General features: G+C 36.0%; 2 protein-coding genes across 4 annotated transcripts; one reads left to right on the forward strand and one right to left on the reverse strand.

Moving 5' to 3' along the window:
- Nucleotides 1-970: 970 nt before the first annotated feature.
- LOC125064037 (cuticle protein 8-like) lies at nucleotides 971-20505 on the reverse strand. Of its 3 annotated transcripts, none has more exons than XM_047670810.1 (4): nucleotides 20482-20505; nucleotides 20283-20396; nucleotides 7190-7369; nucleotides 6690-7073 (listed from the first exon to the last, which is right to left on the reverse strand). In XM_047670810.1, exons 1-4 carry the CDS (start codon nucleotides 20491-20493, stop codon nucleotides 6786-6788), a joined length of 594 nt encoding a protein of 197 aa, XP_047526766.1. In that variant the 5' UTR covers nucleotides 20494-20505; the 3' UTR covers nucleotides 6690-6785. The 3 variants fall into 3 exon arrangements, with proteins under 3 accessions (XP_047526765.1, XP_047526766.1, XP_047526767.1); XM_047670811.1 differs by lacking the exons at nucleotides 6690-7073; nucleotides 7190-7369 and adding exons at nucleotides 19592-19963; nucleotides 20055-20234; XM_047670809.1 differs by lacking the exons at nucleotides 6690-7073; nucleotides 7190-7369; nucleotides 20283-20396 and adding exons at nucleotides 971-1258; nucleotides 1366-1707 and having other exon boundaries at nucleotides 20482-20504.
- Nucleotides 11751-12651, forward strand: LOC125064041 (cuticle protein 8-like). The gene is made up of 3 exons (XM_047670817.1): nucleotides 11751-11762; nucleotides 11842-12183; nucleotides 12275-12651. The coding sequence occupies exons 1-3, from the start codon at nucleotides 11751-11753 to the stop codon at nucleotides 12560-12562; spliced, it is 642 nt and encodes a 213-aa protein (XP_047526773.1). The 3' UTR covers nucleotides 12563-12651.
- Nucleotides 20506-21438: the final 933 nt, after the last annotated feature.

The following is a 21438-nucleotide window of genomic DNA, read 5'->3' on the forward strand; positions in this document are numbered from 1 at the left end:
GTGTTTAGATCTATTTATCCACGAAGGCGCGCCCTATCGCGTTAATTTACTATCGGTGTGCAATAGTATGAGTGAGTGAACAGCATGTTAGTAAAGTCAGCAAAAAATATAAATTACATTATATTATTATTATTTTTAATATATAATAAAATATATTAATGTACACGCGAATGAAAAGATATATACGTCATCGACCTCATGTCCAACGAATGGACCGATTTTTATGATTTTTTCATTAGTAGATAGGCGGCCGAGATGGCCCACTGGTTAGAACGCGTATATCTTAACCGATGATTTCGGGTTCAAACCCAGGCAGGCACCACTGAAATTTCATGTGCTTAATTTGTGTTTATAATTCATCTCGTGCTCGGCGGTGAAGGAAAACATCGTGAGGAAACCTGCATGTGTCTAATTTCAACGAAATTCTGCCACATGTGTATTCCGCCAACCCGCATTGGAGCAGCGTGGTGGAATATGCTCCAAACCTTCTCCTCAAAAGGAGAGGAGGCCTTTATCCCAGCAGTGGGACATTTACGGGCTGCTAATGCTAAAAAAAAAAAAGATAGGCGGCGCTATAATAAGTTTTCAAGCAGATCGAGTTATAATTGTAACAGTAAAAATTTACACTTATTATTGAAAATAATTATTCTACTTTTAATGGTACTTATTTTTAAGTTTATCTTGGCTATGAAATATGAATCTTTTTTTAAGAATGTATGTTAAAATCTCTTGTAAAAACCGTCCTATTTGTTGCTATAGGAAAGCCTATAACCCTAACTAAAATTTAAATCGAAATAAACCAAAAAAAAAATCGAATGTTGTCTTAAAATTATTATTAAATATTTTTAGTTTTTTTGCCAAATAAATAACAATTTTTACTGGGAATTGGAAGTAAACACTGTGATTTGGATTTTTTAACTATATATTGAAATAGAGATATACTTCACAATAAATAGGTATTACATAATGCTTAATGATGGTAGTATTGAAGGGCTGGGGTGGCGTAGACAGGGGTTTTGACAACTATGGGAGCAGTCTTGATGTAGGCGGGGGCGGCGGTGGGGGCGGTGTTGTGTACTACGGCGTTGAAACCGCTGTGGTCGTCAGCGGAGTACTCAACAGTTCTGATGGAGCCATCAGCTTCTTGGAAAGAGTATGAGCCCTTCACGACATCACCATCACGGGATTCTTGTTGTTGCTTGTTGTCACCGGTGTGTCCGTCAGCAACAGAGTAATTGTACTCGTATTTGGGGTGGGCCTGCAGAAGAGATAGATAAGAAAATTTATCGATCATCATCATCATCATTGATATCATACTAGGAATCAGATATTATTGTATAGATTCAAAGATGTGAAATAACTCACGATTTCCTCAGGCTGGGCAATCACTTTAGCGACGGAAGCGGTGTGGTAGGCGATGGAAGCTGGGGCGGCGTGGTAGGCGATGGGGGCAGGAGCAGCGTGGTAGGTGACGGAGGCGGGTGCAGCGTGGTAGGCAACGGCTACGGGAGCAGCGTGGTAGGCAACGGTGGCGGGGGCAGCATGGTACGCGACTGGGGCTGCAATGGCTAGCTTGGCGACGGGAGTCGCGTGCTCATCGTGACGTACGATGCTCTGAGAGGAGACGGCGGACGCTGAAGAGTAGTGCACAGGAGCAGGCAGGAGTCCGGCCGAGGACACCGCCACTACAGCGCAAAGAGCTACCAGCTGTGAGAATAAAATTTGATCTTAACCATCGTCACACGAGTTAAAAGTTCATTAAACTTTTAACTTCAATATTTTACTTACTTTGGAGAACATCGTGTTGATTATTACTTCGTGTTTGATCACCGAATGATTTCTATCCCTTAGCTTACTGGTTTTATAGAGAATTAATCGATGCAAAAATATTAGGAGCAAGAACCTGTTCAAGTGAATGACCTTGCCCCTGGTAAATTTGAGAAATCTAATATAACATTCACTAATATATTCTTAAATATTTAGTTGTTGTATGATTACATACAAAGTATGATATAAACTAGAATTTAATTCTGTTCGTTTGCTTATTAGCTCGACGTGACTGAACCACTGATCGTAATTAAATTTGACATAGATCATTTGGAAAAACATGAATGGTTTATTTCGAATATAAGTGATTAGGTAAGTATAGGTATTTCGGACATCTACAGAAATATTTTAAATGCAAAAGTAGCTCTGTCTTTTATGGCCAAATCACTGAACCAAACTTGATGAATTAGGTATGATGCAAGCTTGAACTCCATGAAAGAAAACAGGCTAATATTTTATTAGCAACCCCTTAAAAGCAAGCGAAGCCGCGGGCTACAACTAAGAGGTATATAAAATGCCGATTTACTTCAAAATTATGACTTTGCAATGGACACAGTCACGGCCCTATTGAATTAATAGGATTTCCGTAATTTCTTTGACCCCCACGATCTGGAAGAAGAAGCGCGGGCAGACCTTTATGGTGGATTAACATTCTTGTGAGAAACGTGAGAAGTCGTTTGATGCGATTAGAGGCAGAGCAACCATCGTGGAAATCCATGGGGCAAGCCTTTTCCAGCAGTAGACGTGTTCCGGCCAGACTCATTACATACACATACGTATTATATATATAATGATGAATATTAAATTGAGATGATTAAAAAACTGATACTTTTAGTTTTTATTTCGAACTGTCGTTCGGTGAAAGGTAAGATAGCTTAATAACTACGAACCAACATCTTACAATCCTCTGGAATGGTATAATAACTACAAAGTTCAACCAATAAGGAAAAACTGTATGAAATAGCAATGTTATATGAGGAGAATATTTGTTTAGGACACTTAAGTACAAATATAATTGGCCGTTCGCTATCCGAGATATAATTTGTTAAATTTCGACCAAACTTATTTCTGCCACGTCTGAGACATATATTCTGTACGGAGATATGCGGAATTAATTTAATTTAAATTGTGTTCAAAAGTAACAGAAAAAAGTAAAAGTATTAGAAAATAATAAGGAATTTTTCATTTTATTAGCTTTTAGAATATTTCTATTCAGCCGAGCCATTAATTATTCAATGGCTAAATTATGTTTTTTATATGTAAAGTGTGTAAAATGTATACCTGACATAAGAGTAGGAGCTAAAATGGATACTTGATATAAAATTAGATATTACTACTGTTTCAAGATCACTAATGGAAATATAATATATAATAATCTTTTTTTTATTACAGATATTTCTCTTTTGATCTCTTTAATCGTGTCATATTTTATACATATTTCTTCTTTAGTTCTTTTAAATACATGTTTGGTTATCGAAATTTGAGCAAAACATATACATATAATTAACCATATCAAAAAAATGTAACCGAGATGATATTTCGTTACAATAAGCAAAATTTGTAATTGGTCGAATCATTACATTTCATACGTCATCAAAACTATTGGCAATTAAGTTGAAATAAAAAAAGGTGTGGGTACTTATTTACGCGCAGGAAGTTCTACTTTTCCGGCGTAATTGAAAATAGTTTTTAATTGCATGCAAATAATTAATTTAAATAAAATAATATTAATAGAGAGCCGAGACGGCCCAGTGGTTAGAACGCGTGCATCTTAACCGATGATTTCGGGTTCAAACCCAGGCATGCACCACTGAAATTTCATGTGCTTAATTTGTGTTTATAATTCATCTCGTGCTCGGCGGTGAAGGAAAACATCGTGAGGAAACCTGCATGTGTCTAATTTCAACGAAATTCTGCCACATGTGTATTCCGCCAACCCGCATTGGAGAAGCGTGGTGGAATATGCTCCAAACCTTCTCCTCAAAGGGAGAGGAGGCCTTTATCCCAGCAGTGGGAAATTTACGGGTTTCTAATGTATGTAAAAAAAAATATTAATCTACTGATTAATAATAAATGATAATTATTTTTATGTTAAATGTAATTTCTTTTTTTTTTACAATTACTATAAAGTGCACTCGCTTACACATTCACAATTTATATTTGTAATAAAATAACTAAATAAAAAGGTTTTTTAAATCTCAAAATAAAAAATATAGTCTATAGACCAGTCATTACGTCGGGAAAAACGAAAAAAAAGAAAGCAAATGAACCGAGGAAGCCAAATATTATTAAAACGTGGAGGGGGCCTAGAAAAATTATAGGTTTAACTTTTCTAGGCCACTTTAAAGTATTGACCAAAAAAGCCTTGTGCAATTTTCGACATCTTATCAAAGGGTTATATTTACATTTTTATGATAAGTCGGTTCTCCGTTGAGATATGTACATAAAATTTTAGTGGAATCCTTTCTTTGTTGCTTTTTTACGATCTACAATAAAATTGTTGTCCTTTGCATTTTCCACGTTTCGTTTACTGTTATTAATATATCGAGAAAAAAGGCAAAAATTTGGGGAGTGCGATTTCGAACATATCTACAGGAACAAACTTGACTCGGATTTTACAAATATCCTCAGGAATGGAGTTGCCCACAGACTAATTACGAACTGGAACCAATTTGCACTACAATCGAACCCGCTCCAATAGAACTTATAAAACTAATTTTGTGCAAATTTAAAGGAAAAATGTGGGGCTGCTTTTGGCTGCATGAAAGCAGGAATTATTTGCTCCGTTATTTGCCTGCTCTGTAATGGTCAAACATGCAACGACGTCGCCAGAGTCGAAATTCTATTCAACTTTTTCAAACTCTATTGAGAATATTTTGGAATAGTTTTACGGCTTTAGCTGTGTTACGTCATAAATGTATAGCGTGTGATGGTTATGAACATGAATGAACAAGAGGATGATTCATCATTAAAACTATTAATATTAGCAATTTCAAATGAATGACAAATGAACTTTGATATTTTGTATGTAAAACAACACGTATATATGTATATTTTGTGTTTTTATGCAAGCAAATCTATACCGTATTCTTATTTCTGAAGCTTTTATTAGTTTTGGATTACATTTATCATTTATTTGTTACGTTTCCTTTTTTTTTCTCGTCTTTTTTATTGTTGTTTTAAACTTATTTATTACCTAAAAATATAAAGAATAGCATACGACGAACTTTATTATTTTCCACAAAAAAAAATGTGTCTTGTGTCCATTAGTTACGAATGAAAAAAATCATGTCGTGTTTCGGTTCTCGTTATTTTAAGATTAATATCTTTAAAATAGGATTGTGGGTGTTATACTATTATATTACGACGTACACTGAGGTATTCATATTTAAGACGCCTTTGAAATAAACATTTTAACTGAGTATTCAAACTTTTTATAAAATTTTAAATTGAAACCTATATTTCATTCGTTAACTTCATAACAGCCTTGTATTATATCATTAAGTGTATGTTTCTATACTGGAATGGATCATTCATTTTATTTTTTTGAACATTTTTTGAACAACACAAAAGTGTAATCACAGGTTTTTTTCCTTTAATAAGGTGTATTACCTCCACGTTCCCTTTTTACAGATTCTAATCGGTTTCACGTAGATCTGATTAGGGTTTAAACGGTTTTGCGGTATATGGTTCACCTCTTGTAAAATCGCTGTTCTTAGTGCTGCCACTGTTGAGGGCACAGGATATCTCACATATACAGCTTTTTATTTAAACCGTCCCAAACATGCTTAATGGGATTAGAATCCGGGCTACGTGACGGCGATTTCATGCTATGTATCCCGACCTCTTCGCAATATTGACGAACTTGTGCAGCGACGTGGGGTCGTGCAATGCAAGAGCATTACAGTAAAATTTTCGCCTGTTATATAACGTTGTGCCGTCAAACCACCTCTTCTTCCATTTGGACGAACTATGTTGATGGACACAAGTTCCGTTCGCCCAATCCTCGAAATAACACCCCATACCATACACGAACCGCCTCCAAAAAAAACACGCTCTCAATGAAACTTTGAGCATGTCTCTCCCCACCTCGATGATGGACTATTCGGCAATCGTCAGAAATATTTAAACCTGTCCTACAGTTAGCGGTGAATAATATCGAGGCCAATTGCAATTCAATTCAATTAAGATGCTCACGCGCAAATTTTAAACGAGCTTGTCAGCTGTAGACAGCTTTGTTTTCTTCTTCTTTCTCAAGCCTCCTCTTGTTGATAGTACACTCACTTTTACTCCACGCACTTCATTCAACTTTCGTAGGGAAGTTGAATGTTGGAAACAATAAATCGTTGGTTGTCACGACGACGGATGGTTGTTCGAGATTTGTTTAAATTAAATTTAAATTTTAAGGAATCGTTCGTTGATCCAAGCCTTCCCGCACCAATGCCACAACTTGAGCGGCATATTTAGACCATCTATATATATTGTTACGAAACTTTTGTTGAGCTTAAGAGACTAATAATCAATCAATACTATTCGTGACAAAAACTTAAATCACAAATGAAAAAAAAAATATTAATTTCAAACTTTAATTAGACACGAATCAGAGACTCTACATAAATTTAATTTCCCGGCTATAATTTTATTTTTCATTGCAGTTCTTTTTTTTCTGAATAATGGTCAGTCTCGACATTTTCATTTAGTTTAGTTAAAAAGGTTTGTATTATTATCAAAAATATTAATTAAAAAGTAGTCCTGAACTTTAAGTAAGCTCCTAAAAATTATAATATTCTGATAAGCAATAAATGTTTTTTTTTTTTTTTTTTTAAATAAAAGATTGTTGGTTAGAATTGTAAGTAAACACGTTTTAAGTTTAAATTTCAACTATATATTGAAATAGATATACTTTACAATAAATAGGTATTTACAGGTCAACTACGCATATGCATAGTACATAATGCTTAATGATGGTAGTATTGAAGGGCTGGGGCGGCGTAGACAGGGGTCTTGACGACTACGGGAGCAGCCTTGATGTAAGCGGGGGCAGCGGTGGGGGCGCTATTGTGTACTACGGCGTTGAAACCGCTGTGGTCGTCAGCGGAGTACTCAACAGTTCTGATGGAGCCGTCAGCTTCTTGGAAGGAGTATGAGCCCTTCACGACATCTCCATCACGGGATTCTTGTTGTTGCTTGTTGTCACCGGTGTGTCCGTCAGCAACAGAGTAATTGTACTCGTATTTGGGGTGGGCCTGCAGAAGAGATAGATAAGATAAATTATCGAACATCATCATCATAATTATCATTATTGATACCATACTATAAATCAGACATTATTGTTTAGATACAAAGATGTGAAATAACTCACGATTTCCTCAGGCTGGGCAATCACTTTAGCGACGGGAGCGGCGTGGTAGGCGATGGAAGCAGGAGCGGCGTGGTAGGCGACGGGTGCAGGGGCAGCGTGGTAGGTGACGGCAGCAGGGGCAGCGTGGTAGGCAACGGCGGCGGGGGCAGCGTGGTAAGCCACGGTGGCGGGTGCAGCGTGGTACGCGACGGGAGTAGCGTGCTCGTCGTGACGTACGATGCTCTGAGAGGAGACAGCGGACGCAGAAGAGTAGTGTACAGGGGCCGGCAGGAGTCCGGCTGAGGCCACCGCTACTACGGCGCAAAGAGCTACCAGCTGTGAAATAAATTTGATGTTAAATATTTTTACACAATATAAAAGTAAATGAAACATTTAACTTAAATATTATACTCACTTTGGAGAACATTGTGTTGGTTATTGCTTCGTGTTTGATCACTGAATGATCTGTACAAGTTATCTTACTGGTTTTATAGTTCATGTATTAGGCGCGATTAGATTATAGAGCTGGTTTAAATGAACGGCCTTGCCCCCGGTCATTTTGAGAAATCTAATTTTACAGTCACTAATATAGTCGTGTTCTTAAAAGAAATTGAAACGCTTGCAAAAATTATACATGATGAAATAACATATAAATGGAGATTATTCGCAAGATATTTATAAAATTTACGATCTTAGCTTTATAGCGGCATTGTGGTCTTAAGAACATCAACTCTGAAATTCACAATTGTAATCATTTTTAAATAAATTTTTTAAAATATATTCCAGAGTGTAAGTGTGTGTACAAGTGATTTCTTCGCCTAAAAACGAATATTTTGTAGAAAAAAACGCACACTTTCGCCTTTTATTTTAATCTTCGTTGTTAAGTTTGCCTATTATAAGTTGTTACGTTTTTTCCTCCGTTCGCCAGAACGTATCAGAAGCGACCATTGTCTTTTCCGTATGTTCATATGTTAATGAAATAGTTTTTCATTAATATCTTTATTATTTTATAACTTAATATAAGCTATAATTACAATAAAATTAACGCAACGCTAAAAGCAAGCTATATACACACACACTCACAAGTGTGTATATATATGTGTGTGTGTGTTTGTGTGTGTATTAGTAAGTCTAAATGCTAATTACATACAATAAATTACGCAATTTATTATGTCACTAAAAGAAGAATTGTGCTTAGCATTTGTATTATTCTAACATAAATGAGATATATTAATAATACAAAAAATGGTTTGAGACGTCATTTTGTTGTGAAATATTGATTAAAAATTAATCATTTTCTTTAATGTGTATATTTGACCTAAAATTTTCTAGTACATTATATTGATCTCTCCTAATGTTTGGTTAGCGTTAGCTAAGTAAGCATACAAAAACAGTGAAAACCTATTAAAATATGTTGAGTCAAATAACCTACAATATCCTGTAAATGTCATACTGCTGGGCCAAGGCCTCCTCATCTTCTGAGCATTAGTTTTGGAGCTTTTCCACCACACTGTGCCATTCTGGGTTGGTGGATACAATGGTGACATGTTTTAAATCCGTATTGTAAGTTAACATGACTTCATTTAGACTTCATTACTTCCTGACTTTATTATTAAATTTGCACGAGTACTAGGTAATACGTCTTAAAATACTATCAAAATGCGTTTGGAGGGCCTAAAATAAACAATCCCATCAAAAACATAAATGTAAAAATGAGAGCCAAGTTAAATATTATGATATATACCTTGATTGTTGTCTTCAACGACAAAAGAAGTGAGATCTAAATTTGTGCCAAGTTAAATAGTCCTTTCTGAAATTTATTTATAACTACATAAAATATCATTTCTTCTTATAACTTGGGGTAATATATTGTTGCCTAAGGTCTGACTTGGCTAGTTCTTATATGTTTATAAACACAAATTGTAGTTTGTGTTTAGAATAACAAATTATAACTCAGAACATCAAAGAAGAATGGAGGACAGCTCAGTATTGCTTAGTTAGTATTAACGTACATTAAGAGCTTCGATGGTCCAGTCACTAGAAGACATGAATCTAAATATTGCGAGTTCATATCCAGACAAGTACCATTGAATATTTGCGTGCTTAATTTGTGTTTATAATTATTTGTTTTGTTAACAGGCTTAGAACTTACGAAGGCTATAATATAATTCGTATATGAGAACTAGCCAAGTCAGACCTTAGGCAACAATATATTACCCCAAGTTATAAGAAGAAATGATATTTTATGTAGTTATAAATAAATTTCAGAAAGGACTATTTAACTTGGCACAAATTTAGATCTCACTTCTTTTGTCGTTGAAGACAACAACCAAGGTATATATCATAATATTTAACTTGGCTCTCATTTTTACATTTACGTTTTTGATGGGATATCACTACTTTTTGTATATAAATTATTAGTAGGTACTTATTAATAACAAAATTAATACCATATGGTTTTTGTTAAACTATTCTATTTTCTTATGTTTACGGGGTATAATTGTCTTTTTTTTATACGTTCTTATTTTTCTTGTAGGTACCTCTGAAATGTTCGAGTGAATTGCCCATTCAGTGTCCGGATTTTTTAACGCGTTTTCTGTTTATACTTAATTTGCCCAAGTAGGGGTGATATAACGTGCGCAAACGGTTATACTCTACAATAGAGTTCTCTTGTGTCTTCATTTGACTTGGACCTAAATTGATAAGATGAACTCCATCTAAGTTTTTAACTCTAGAGAGGCCAACGTAAGCCTGCTCTTTACTTAATATAGAGGAGCCTATGTCGAAAAGAGCATCGTCAAGGCGAAGGCCTTGTGATTTATGTATAGTAGTAGAATATGCTAAGCAAATAGAGAATTGTTTCCTTTGAACATATATGTACATTACTTAATATCTGTAACTTGGTTTTGACTTCTAGTTCGCAAATTAAATTATGTTTAAATTGAATTATTATTTTACGTGCGCTATTGGTGTTCGACATCCCCAATGTACTTTCTCTATTTTCCCATTGGACCCAATCACCAGTTCTTTGCTGAAATCAGCATGCTTGCTCGATACTGTTCTTCCAAGCAATAAGCATTTTCTTTTTACAGTTATTACAGGAACTAAGTATAAGTGTTCCTATAGACCCAATAAAATGAAAAATTATAATCAAATGATAAAAAATTACCAGTTTCAGATTTTTTCCTTTATATTGGCCTAATTATCTACCTGCATGCCAAATTTCAATTTTCTAGGTCACTTGGAAGTAGGTAGGTAGTTTTGATCTATAGGTCAGTCAGTGATAAAAATGACGATTTTTAGACGTTAATATCTAAATAACCGTTTGAGATGCGTTTATGAAATTTGGAACACATATGTATCTCGCAAGTCTCAATATATGAGCCAAAATTGACACATTTATGTCAAAGAGTTTTTGAGTTATGAGAAGGTCAAAAGTGGCTCCAAATGGTTCGTGTAATATTACACACGGTGCTGCTCGCCAGTTCTGTTACTAGAACTTGGCTGACACGCTACCGCGTGTCTAGATACCACAATACAATAATACAAGCGAAAACTCTCTTATTACACAAATAAATCATTTTTTAATTAAAATGAACATACATTAACGGCCTGTAAATTTCCCACTGCTTGACTAAGGCATCGTCTACCTTTAAGGAAAAGGTTTGGAGCATATTCCGCGACGCTGCTCCAATGTGGATTGATGGATACACATGTGGCAGAATTTCGTTGAAATTAGACACATGCAGGTTTCCTCACGATATTTTCCTTCACTGCCGAGCACGAGATGAATTATAAACACAAATGAAGCACATGAAAATTCAGTGATGCTTTCCTGGGTTCGAAACCGCAATCATCGGTTAAGATGCACGCGTTCTAACCACTGAGCGATCTCGGCTCTTTCATCTTAAGCTGATGTTTTATTTTTTATTTGTATAATAAAATAATTGATAAGCACTTGATAATTACATACGTTTCAATCTATAAGAAAAAATGTGTCATCTTATAACATATACATAATTGATTGATAATTTATTTTGCACAGCAATGAGAAATTTACGTATTAATAAGTTGATACATTTAACAAAATATACTCTCAGGCTCATTTTATAATCTTCAACGTTAAAAATTTATAATTATAAAAAGTCGTATTTAATTATACGTATTTATTTCTCTAAGTAATAGTGATTAAAAAAGGTATTGTATATTTATTAATAATTACTATTAAACTTTCATAAAACCTTTTCTTTTCTCCAATAATTATAATGGTCGAAAAGCAGCCACTGGGAAAAAAACGAATAATGTTTATTGCACATAGTTGTCTTTCCACATAAAGATTAAACTAATTAACTAATTTATAATATATATTTTTTTATTTTGGTATTAATTTAATTCGCATTTCTATTTTCGTACAGAATACTAGTATAGTGAATGTAATAAAGCTTTCATACGTTGGACCAGGGCCAAGGTCACTAAACAAGTTCTTCTAAGTTGATGTTGAGTTCGATTAAGTCACTATAAAAACAGTGAGCCAATCCGAAGAAATCATTCAGTGTTCAAACACGAAGCAATAATCAACACAATGTTCTCCAAAGTGAGTACAATACTGAAGTTTAAAGTTTCATGAACTTTTAAATTGTGTAACAATATTTAACATTATATTTATTTTACAGCTGGTAGCTCTTTGCGCCGTAGTAGCGGTGGCCTCAGCCGGACTCCTGCCGGCCCCTGTACACTACTCTTCCGCGTCTGCCGTCTCCTCTCAGAGCATTGTACGCCACGACGAACATGCTACTCCCGTCGCCAAGATAGCCCTCGCAGCCCCAGTCGCGTACCACGCTGCCCCCGCCACCGTGGCTTACCATGCTGCCCCCGCCGCAGTTGCCTACCACGCTGCCCCCGCGGCCGTCACTTACCACGCAGCCCCTGCTCCCGTCGCCTACCACGCCGCTCCTGCTTCCATCGCCTACCACGCCGCTCCCATCGCTAAAGTGATCGCCCAGCCCGAGGAAATCGTAAGTTGTTCTGCATCTATGAACGTTTTACTTATTTACAGCGTATATAATTAAGAATCATTAAATTATAATGTTTCTTATCTGCCTGCAGGCTTACCCCAAATACGAGTACAATTACTCTGTTGCTGACGGACACACCGGTGACAACAAGCAACAACAAGAATCTCGTGATGGTGATGTCGTGAAGGGATCATACTCCTTCCACGAAGCCGATGGCTCTATCAGAACTGTGGAATACTCCGCTGACGACCACAGCGGTTTCAACGCCGTAGTACACAACACAGCTCCCACCGCTGCCCCTGCTTACATTAAGGCTGCTCCCGTCGTTGTCAAGACCCCCGTCTACGCCGCCCCAGCTCTCCAGTACTACCACCATTAAGTATTATATACTTCAACGCTACTATTTATACCAAATTATACTAAAGTATTTCAATAAATATATGTGAATAACATATATGAATATCAAAAGAGCAGTATTTATTATCAAGACCTTACAAACAACTAATTGAAAATTTATTATTTTGTTTATATTATGTTTAAATATTTAAATTTACAATCAATGCTTGCAAATAAATAGAAAGACTACCCATAGTGCGGTATTATATTATAATATCGCACAAGTATTCGTGTAGAGGTGTATACGTGTTCCTTATATTCCCTCGCTGTCATGATGTTGACGTTTTCATTATTTTAAAAATATTAACAAATACCAGTTAACAAGATTCCTTAGTGATTAAATTTATTTACAACAATCCTTAGAACAAGTTGGTTTTAGAATGGGGTTTTCAACCATCGACCATATAATTACAGTTACACAAATAGTACAAAAATACAAGGAATATAACAAAACATTATACATTGCTTTTATTTATTATACCGAGGCCAATTGACAGAAGGATTGCATTAGGGCGGAAAAAATATGGATGAACAAAGACATTTTTAAAAGTGACATACGTACTCATATACAGTAAAAGGTAATGGATAATAATACAGTAACCTACGGATGTCAATGTTGGCCATAACAAAAAGAGTTGCTTAAAAATTGCGATCATTTCAAAGAGCAACGGAGAGATCAATGCTAGGCCTCAAAATTAATGACAGAATAAGAGCAAACGAAATTAGAAAAGAAACACAATTAATAGGCGTTGTAGAAGCTGTATGCAGACTAAAGTGGGCAGGACACACCGCTAGAATTACTGACGGATGAGGGAGTAAAAGGTTCATGAACTAGTAATCGAGGGATGAAAAACGAACACGCGGAAGATAGGTAGCACGTTGGGAAGACGGTATAATTAAATATGCAGGGATAATATGGCAGCGGATAGCGAGCGACAGACAAAAATGGAAAGCCATGGAGCCAAGCCAAGAGCCAAACTAACTTGACTTTTTTCACATGACATCATTACTATTTATAAATCTCTAGAATTTCTGACGTTAAATATATCGACTCGATGAATCTTATTATTTTTATTTCATTAGTATTATATAATTTGACGATGAAAGGAAACAATATGTAAATTGCAAATTGGGTTTGGAAATAAGGGCTATTTTATTTTATTTTTATTTTATTTTAAGCGGCTATAGCAGACCGAGTCAAAAAACTGCGCTATAATATCACCAGCCAATGAACGTTAAAAATACGGGCGTTTAAAAATATATAAACTAACAAATCAGTATCTTGAAATCTATGTTTCTCGAGAAAACCCCAGTAGATTGAGATTCATGACCGAAACGCTCTTTAAACAAAAAATATTATAACTGCCATTTAGTACGCAAAGCCATTGAAATTATTGAGTAGAAATAATATAATAATATGTAGTAAGAAATTATATAATGGATTTAATTCGTCATCCTGAAAACTTGGACACTACTTTATAATCATCTTAAAAATTAACATTTGCTTTCCATTTATGTTAATGTTGTGAGCTCGCAATTACACCCGTGTTTTTTTTTTGATATCGGTAGGCGGACGAGAAAATAGGCCACCTGATGGTTGTTGGTTGATGGTTGTTGGTAGTGGTGACCACCGCCCATAGACAATGGCGTTGTAAGAAATAATTACCATTCCTTACATCACCAATGCGCCTCCAACGTGAGGAACTAAGATGTTACGTCCCTTGTGCCTGTAGTTACACTGGCTCACTCACCCTTCAAACCGGAACACAACAATACTGAGTATTGCTATTTGGCGGCAGAATATCTGATGAGTGGGTGGTACCTACGCAGACGGGCTTGCACAAAGCCCTACCACCAAGTGAATATCAAACAAAGGTATTGAATGAATTTCTTCAAAAGGTATATTCGCAAGCCCATCGTAGAACAGCGAAACTTTAAACCTTCTATTTAAGAGGACAGGATACCTATGCCTATATAGTTACGAGATCTTATCATACTTAATTATCGATTTTCGATAATCTCCTCATTGGGAGCAAAGGAAACATCGTGAGCATTTATGCACATGCTGGATTTCAATGAAATTCAGCCATATGCGAAACGGGTGATCGGGTTATTCGAAATATTTTAAAACAAGTCTCGAATATAAATATACGTCAGTAAATATAATACTCAAGAAAGGTTAGTGCAGAACGAAATGTCCTTCACATATGTATGAATATGTGAGTACACATGTGTGAGTGTAAACACAGTAATAGCCTGTTAATGTCGTACTGCTGGGTCGAGGCCCTCCTACATTGGAGGACAAGCGTTGGAGCTTATTGTAGCTAGCGCCAGTCAATAGGAACTCAAATGGTAAGTAAAAACTTAAATACTTGTTGACTTCCTGGCAGGATGTGTTATATACATGTATAATTGTATTTAACTAACATGACTGTATTTTTAAACTACTGAGTTTCTTACCGGTTGTTTTCGGTAGAATCTACATTCGGGTTGTAGCTTCACTTAATATAGTTTGTTAAATGACGATACAAAAATGGCAGGGCTCAAACTAAACAATACTATGAAAAACAAGTGAAAACTCCCGTGATAAGAAAAACACTTATTAACATTGAACGTAAAAATGAATCATTTTGACTTAGAAAAATAAATACTGAATTATCAATTACCAAATGTATTCGTTGCAACTTGTACTTATTAAAAGTACGAAATGTATTATTATTTTCAATTTCCTAAGTGACTAATTTAATAATTGTATATTTAGTGTAATATATATATATATATATATATCACTATGCGTTGTAACCAAAATATGTGCTTTAAAAGTATATATTGTTATGCTACTATGTTATTATTCAATAAACATTTATTAACCAATATTTGAAGAGTTAGTTTTAACAATTAAAAAAAAAAAAGTTTGCATTTCTGTTTTATTTTGCTCCAATAATTATGTATCATCCATATAGTTTACGCCGAGTATACAAATAATTAAAATTTTGAAATATGTTTTTTGTCTTGATATTATTTTCGATTCTCATTTTCTATTCATACATAGAATACTAGTAGAGTGAATGTAATAAAGCTTTCAGCATAATTTACCAGGGCCAAGGTCATCAAACAAGTTCTCCTAAGTTGATTACGCCGATAAAGTCACTATAAAACCAGTGAGCCAATACGAAGAAATCATTCAGTGTTCAAACACGAAGCAATAATCAACACAATGTTCTCCAAAGTAATAAAAAATATTGAAATTTAATTTTAAAAGTAACATGATCTTTTAACCTTATTGACGATACTTAATATCAAATTTATTTTACAGCTGGTAGCTCTTTGCGCCGTAGTGGCGGTGGCCTCGGCCGGACTTCTGCCGGCCCCTGTACACTACTCTTCCGCATCTGCTGTCTCCTCTCAGAGCATTGTACGTCATGACGAACACGCTACTCCCGTCGCCAAGTTAGCCCTCGCAGCCCCAGTCGCTTACCATGCTGCACCCGCCACCGTGGCTTACCACGCTGCCCCCGCCGCCGTTGCCTACCACGCTGCCCCCGCTGCCGTCACCTACCACGCTGCCTCTGCTCCCGTCGCCTACCACGCCGCTCCTGCTTCCATCGCCTACCACGCCGCTCCCGTCGCTAAAGTGATCGCCCAGCCCGAGGAAATCGTAAGTTGTTCTGCATCTATGAACGTTTTACTTATTTACAGCGTATATAATTAAGAATCATTAAATTATAATGTTTCTTATCTGCCTGCAGGCTTACCCCAAATACGAGTACAATTACTCCGTTGCTGACGGACACACCGGTGACAACAAGCAACAACAAGAATCTCGTGATGGTGATGTCGTGAAGGGATCATACTCCTTCCACGAAGCCGATGGCTCTATCAGAACTGTGGAGTACTCCGCTGACGACCACAGCGGTTTCAACGCCGTAGTACACAACACAGCTCCCACCGCTGCCCCGGCTTACATCAAGGCTGCTCCCGTCGTCGTCAAGACCCCCGTCTACGCCGCCCCAGCTCTCCAGTACTACCACCATTAAGCACTATATACTTCGACGCTACTCTTTAAACCAAATGATATTAAAGTATTTAAATATAAACAGTATTTATTCTTAAAACCCTCGAACAAATAACTGATTGAATATTTTTTTTATAAATAATGAAATTTCAAATCTAAAGTTGCAAACAGATATACGATATAATAAATATACAATAAACACTACCTAACAGTACAGGAATTTATAACAGTAGCATTAGCATTAGCAGCCCGTAAATGTCCCACTGCTGGGATAAAGGCCTCCTCTCCCTTTGAGGAGCATATTCCACCACGCTGCTCCAATGCGGGTTGGCGGAATACACATGTGGCAGAATTTCGTTGAAATTAGACACATGCAGGTTTCCTCACGATGTTTTCCTTCACCGCCGAGCACGAGATGAATTATAAACACAAATTAAGCACATGAAAATTCAGTGGTGCCTGCCTGGGTTTGAACCCGAAATCATCAGTTAAGATGCACGCGTTCTAACCACTGGGCCATCTCGGCTCTTTTATAACAGTTCTTTTATAACAGTGCACAAGTATATATGTAGACATGGTTGGTCTTTATATTCCCTTACTCTCATAATTAAACACATACTAAAACAGCATATCTCTCTGCAAAGAACACCTATTATAGCTCAAACTCAAACTCAAACTCAAATTCCTTTATTTAATATAGAAGTATTACACTATCTTATTGATGGTCAAATTAAACACTACCACCGGTTCGGAAAAAGAAAACACCCTGATCTGAGGAGAACCGGCGAAAGAAACTCAGCGGGATATATTGTATATGAGTAGAAACAGCCAGGAGGCGATCGTTTCATTCCCAAGGTGTGCTATCAAACATAAACTCACTAATTGCACCTTTCGCACACAAGCGTTCCTTAACAATTTTTTTAAATTTTGCAACAGAAGCATTTTGAACGCTTTCTGGGATCCTGTTGTAGAAGCGTATACATAGCCCCACAAAAGAGGTACTGACTCTATGCAGAACTCAGTCTACCCGCCAATCCGTTTATAAGGGGGAGCCACTGTAACTTGGCATCAAGAGTAAGGCCAAGAAATTCAGTTGTTTCAACTGGATCCATCGATTCCCCATTGATAAGTACATCGGGTTTTACATTTTGCACGTTTGGTGTGCTAAATTTTACAATTTTTTTTTTATTATTCTGCCTAAGATTATTTACGCTAAACCAGTGTACTATATCAGCTATTTGTATCTATTACAAATAGTTATTATAGGTTATCTATTCCAAAGATTCCAAATTATGTGCAACAAAAAAATTGTTCCCTATGAAACGGGTCGGATAATTCGGGCCGGCAACACATATGCAAGCCCTCATGTAGTGTTGCATCAGTCAGGTAAAGTCTCACCTGATGGAAAGCCTGCTCTTTTGCCAGCTATGTCATAAGAAAACAAAAAATTTTTGAAACATTTTAAATCAAATGTTGCAAATAAATTTAAGTGTAATACAAAAGTGTGACTTGTACACTATAAAATGTCCTCCGCAGTCGGCTAACTATGCCGTACATATTACACCATATATTATCCAAGCCACTGTAATCTGCGGCTTTATGTGCTTACCGCTAGACTAAAAAGGGCAATCGATAATGGAGTAAATATCTTTAAGCAAATGCTGTTGACTAAGCTAACTGCTCTCTTATTAAAGGACAAGCTAGATAGCTTCGCTGTTCTACAGTGGTTTTATGATAATGATCATTATGATCCTTTTGCATAATTTCACTAAATACCCGTGTAAAGGAAATCTACGGAGACTCCGGATTCTTTTTTTTCATTTTTCTTAATTTTAATTCCAATTTTAGTGCCCTGAAGTGAGCTCGAGGTCTTTTTAATATGATCTCAGGATCAGACATTTAGAAAAAGTATTTGTTTTTTTTGCTAACTCAGTTTCTAACCAACACTACAATCCAAATCAATTCAAATGGAATTCATATTGTTAACATAATTAATGACGTTAGGTTTATTAATAGTATGTTTAGCATTCTGCACATTTTGAGCTTTTGCTTATTACGGTATCTACATGTTGGGTCCAAATTAATGGCAAGATTTTTATAGTAGCGCATTTTCTAAACTTTTATATAATATTCATTTTGTTTATTATTATAGTCGGGTTTTAACACCTATCATAATCTTTTTATTATTTCAAGTCCCAAGTCTGATGACTTGAAATTTGGCACACCTCTGATATCGACTGTATGAGTTTCTTTCGTCTCCTCCACTACACCCTTGCCAAATTTATTTTCACAATCAAGTTATGAGCACGCTATACTAACATAAACGGACCGCAAATGTGAATTTTTTGAAAATGAAGTAGTTTTACGTTTATTATATTTTTTAATTGCAATCGCTTCTCGTATTTAACGCCAATACTCATATTTACCATTTGAGAAAGTGTTTGGTTCGTGAAACTCAATTCACTGGTTTGTTTCCGTATAACATAGGTATTCAGATACTATGGGTTTGATTCCTATATTTTTCAAACGGTAGCTTAATGATCTTCTTGGCCGCGATCTGCTACTACACGCTTATTGAAGAATGTACGAAATACTGTAAGTAGTGGCTTTTCAATTTTATAATTTAAATTAAACAAACTCACTACTCAAATGAGAAAGAGGCGTTTAGAGACTCATTGGTCCTCATCTTGTGTGGACGATTTTTGCCTTCAAAATTACACAATTAAATTCATAAAATGAAATCTTTGCATTCAAATAACTAATTTACAAATAATTTATGGTATTTCTTATAATGTTTAAAATAATAAAAATAATATTATCATGAGAGTGAGCTTACATACATATTGGTGCACTATCATATAATTGTGAAATCTTTACGCATATTTCGTTGCAAAACATTAAATTATATATTTATAATAATAATTATTGCAATTAATTTTTAAAGATTTCCAAATAGTTATTTGTTCGTGGGTTAGAACAATAAATACTGCTATTTTAAGATTTTTATGTGTTATTCATATATTTTTATTTAAATACTTTAATATCATTTGGTATAAAGAGTAGCGTTGACGTATATGATGCTTAATGGTGGTAGTAGTGGAGAGCTGGGGCGGCGTAGACGGGGGTCTTGACGATGACGGGTGCGGCCTTGACGTAAGCAGGGGCAGCGGTGGGAGCGGTGTTGTGTACTACGGCGTTGAAACCGCTGTGGTCGTCAGCGGTGTACTCCACAGTTCTGATGGAGCCATCGGCTTCGTGGAAGGAGTATGATCCCTTGACGACATCACCATCACGAGATTCTTGTTGTTGCTTGTTGTCACCGGTGTGTCCGTCAGCAACAGAGTAATTGTACTCGTATTTGGGGTAAGCCTGCAGGCAGACAAGAAGCATTATAATTTAATGATTCTTAATGATATACTCTGTGAATTAGTAAAACGTTCATAGATGCAAAACAACTTACGATTTCCTCAGGCTGGGCGATCACTTTAGCAACGGGAGTGGCGTGATAGGCGATGGAAGCAGGAGCGGCGTGGTAGGCAACGGGAGCAGGAGCTGCGTGGTAGGTGACGGCCGCAGGGGCAGCGTGGTAGGAAACGGCGGCGGGGGCAGCGTGGTAAGCCACAGTGGCGGGTGCAGCGTGGTACGCGACTGGGGCCGCAAGGGCTAGCTTGGTGACGGGAGTAGAGTGTTCGTCATGACGTACAATGCTCTGAGAAGAGACGGCAGACGCGGAAGAGTAGTGTACAGGAGCGGGCAGGAGTCCGGCCGAGGACACCGCCACTACAGCGCAAAGAGCTACCAGCTGTGAAATAAATTTGATATTAAATATAGCGAGTAAGGTTAAAAGTTCATGTAACTTTTAAAATTAAATTTCAATATTTACTCACTTTGGAGAACATTGTGTTGATTATTGCTTCGTGTTTGATCACTGAATGTTTTTTTTACATTGGCTTACTGGCTTTATAGTGACTTTGTCGGCGCAATCAACTTAGAAGAACTAGTTTAATGACCTTGGCCCTGGTCCAGTGAATGAAAGCTTTAGTAAATTCGCTAGAATTCTATACGAAAAGTCAAGACTTCGAAATGGAAAATAATATCATGATTATGTAATTGTTAGTACAATTATAGAAATATAAATAAATTAGTAAAGGAGTATACTATTTAAACATTGTGCGATAAAAAAACATCTACAGTGACGTTAACACAATAATTGTTATTGTTTATTGTTAGTGTTTGTCTAGTGGTCGCTATTTGACTATGATAAAAATCAAAATTAGATTATTCGGTATTCAAGTAGTAGTTAATTAAGTTAAACATAAAAATATACCATCAGTTCGGAAATAACATTCTACCTTTTTTCCCCCAACACCATAATTTGTGAAATAAGCAAATTGGTTAACAGAGGAGAAAATGGTAATGAAAAAAAAAATGTAAATTAAATATTAAAAAATTAAAAGAAATTAAATAAAGTCTGAAAACAGGGATATTTTTATATACTTTATTAATACTTATTATAACTTAATAAATAATAATTTCTTGGTAATCTAGTTATATCATAATTATTAATTGTTCCGTGGAAATAGAAATGTTTTTTGTATGAAGGGCGTTTTCACTAGTTTCACGTTGGTTTGTTTATTGTGAATCCTAAAGAAGTTTTTGTCTCCATATGCAGTCGTATCGACTGGCGTTCGTGCATAGTTGTAAGCACGTGCTATATTCAGATGAAGTCGCGGCATTCTTACATAAGGATTAAAACTTGGTTGAATTTGCGCATTTTCCAATTCTGAAAGAACTCGAATGGACCTAAAAATACAAAAAAATATTATAGTTAATCAAGCTTCACA

Source organism: Vanessa atalanta, chromosome 5, assembly GCF_905147765.1.
Source record: "Vanessa atalanta chromosome 5, ilVanAtal1.2, whole genome shotgun sequence".
In the NCBI taxonomy this organism is placed as follows: domain Eukaryota; kingdom Metazoa; phylum Arthropoda; class Insecta; order Lepidoptera; family Nymphalidae; genus Vanessa; species Vanessa atalanta.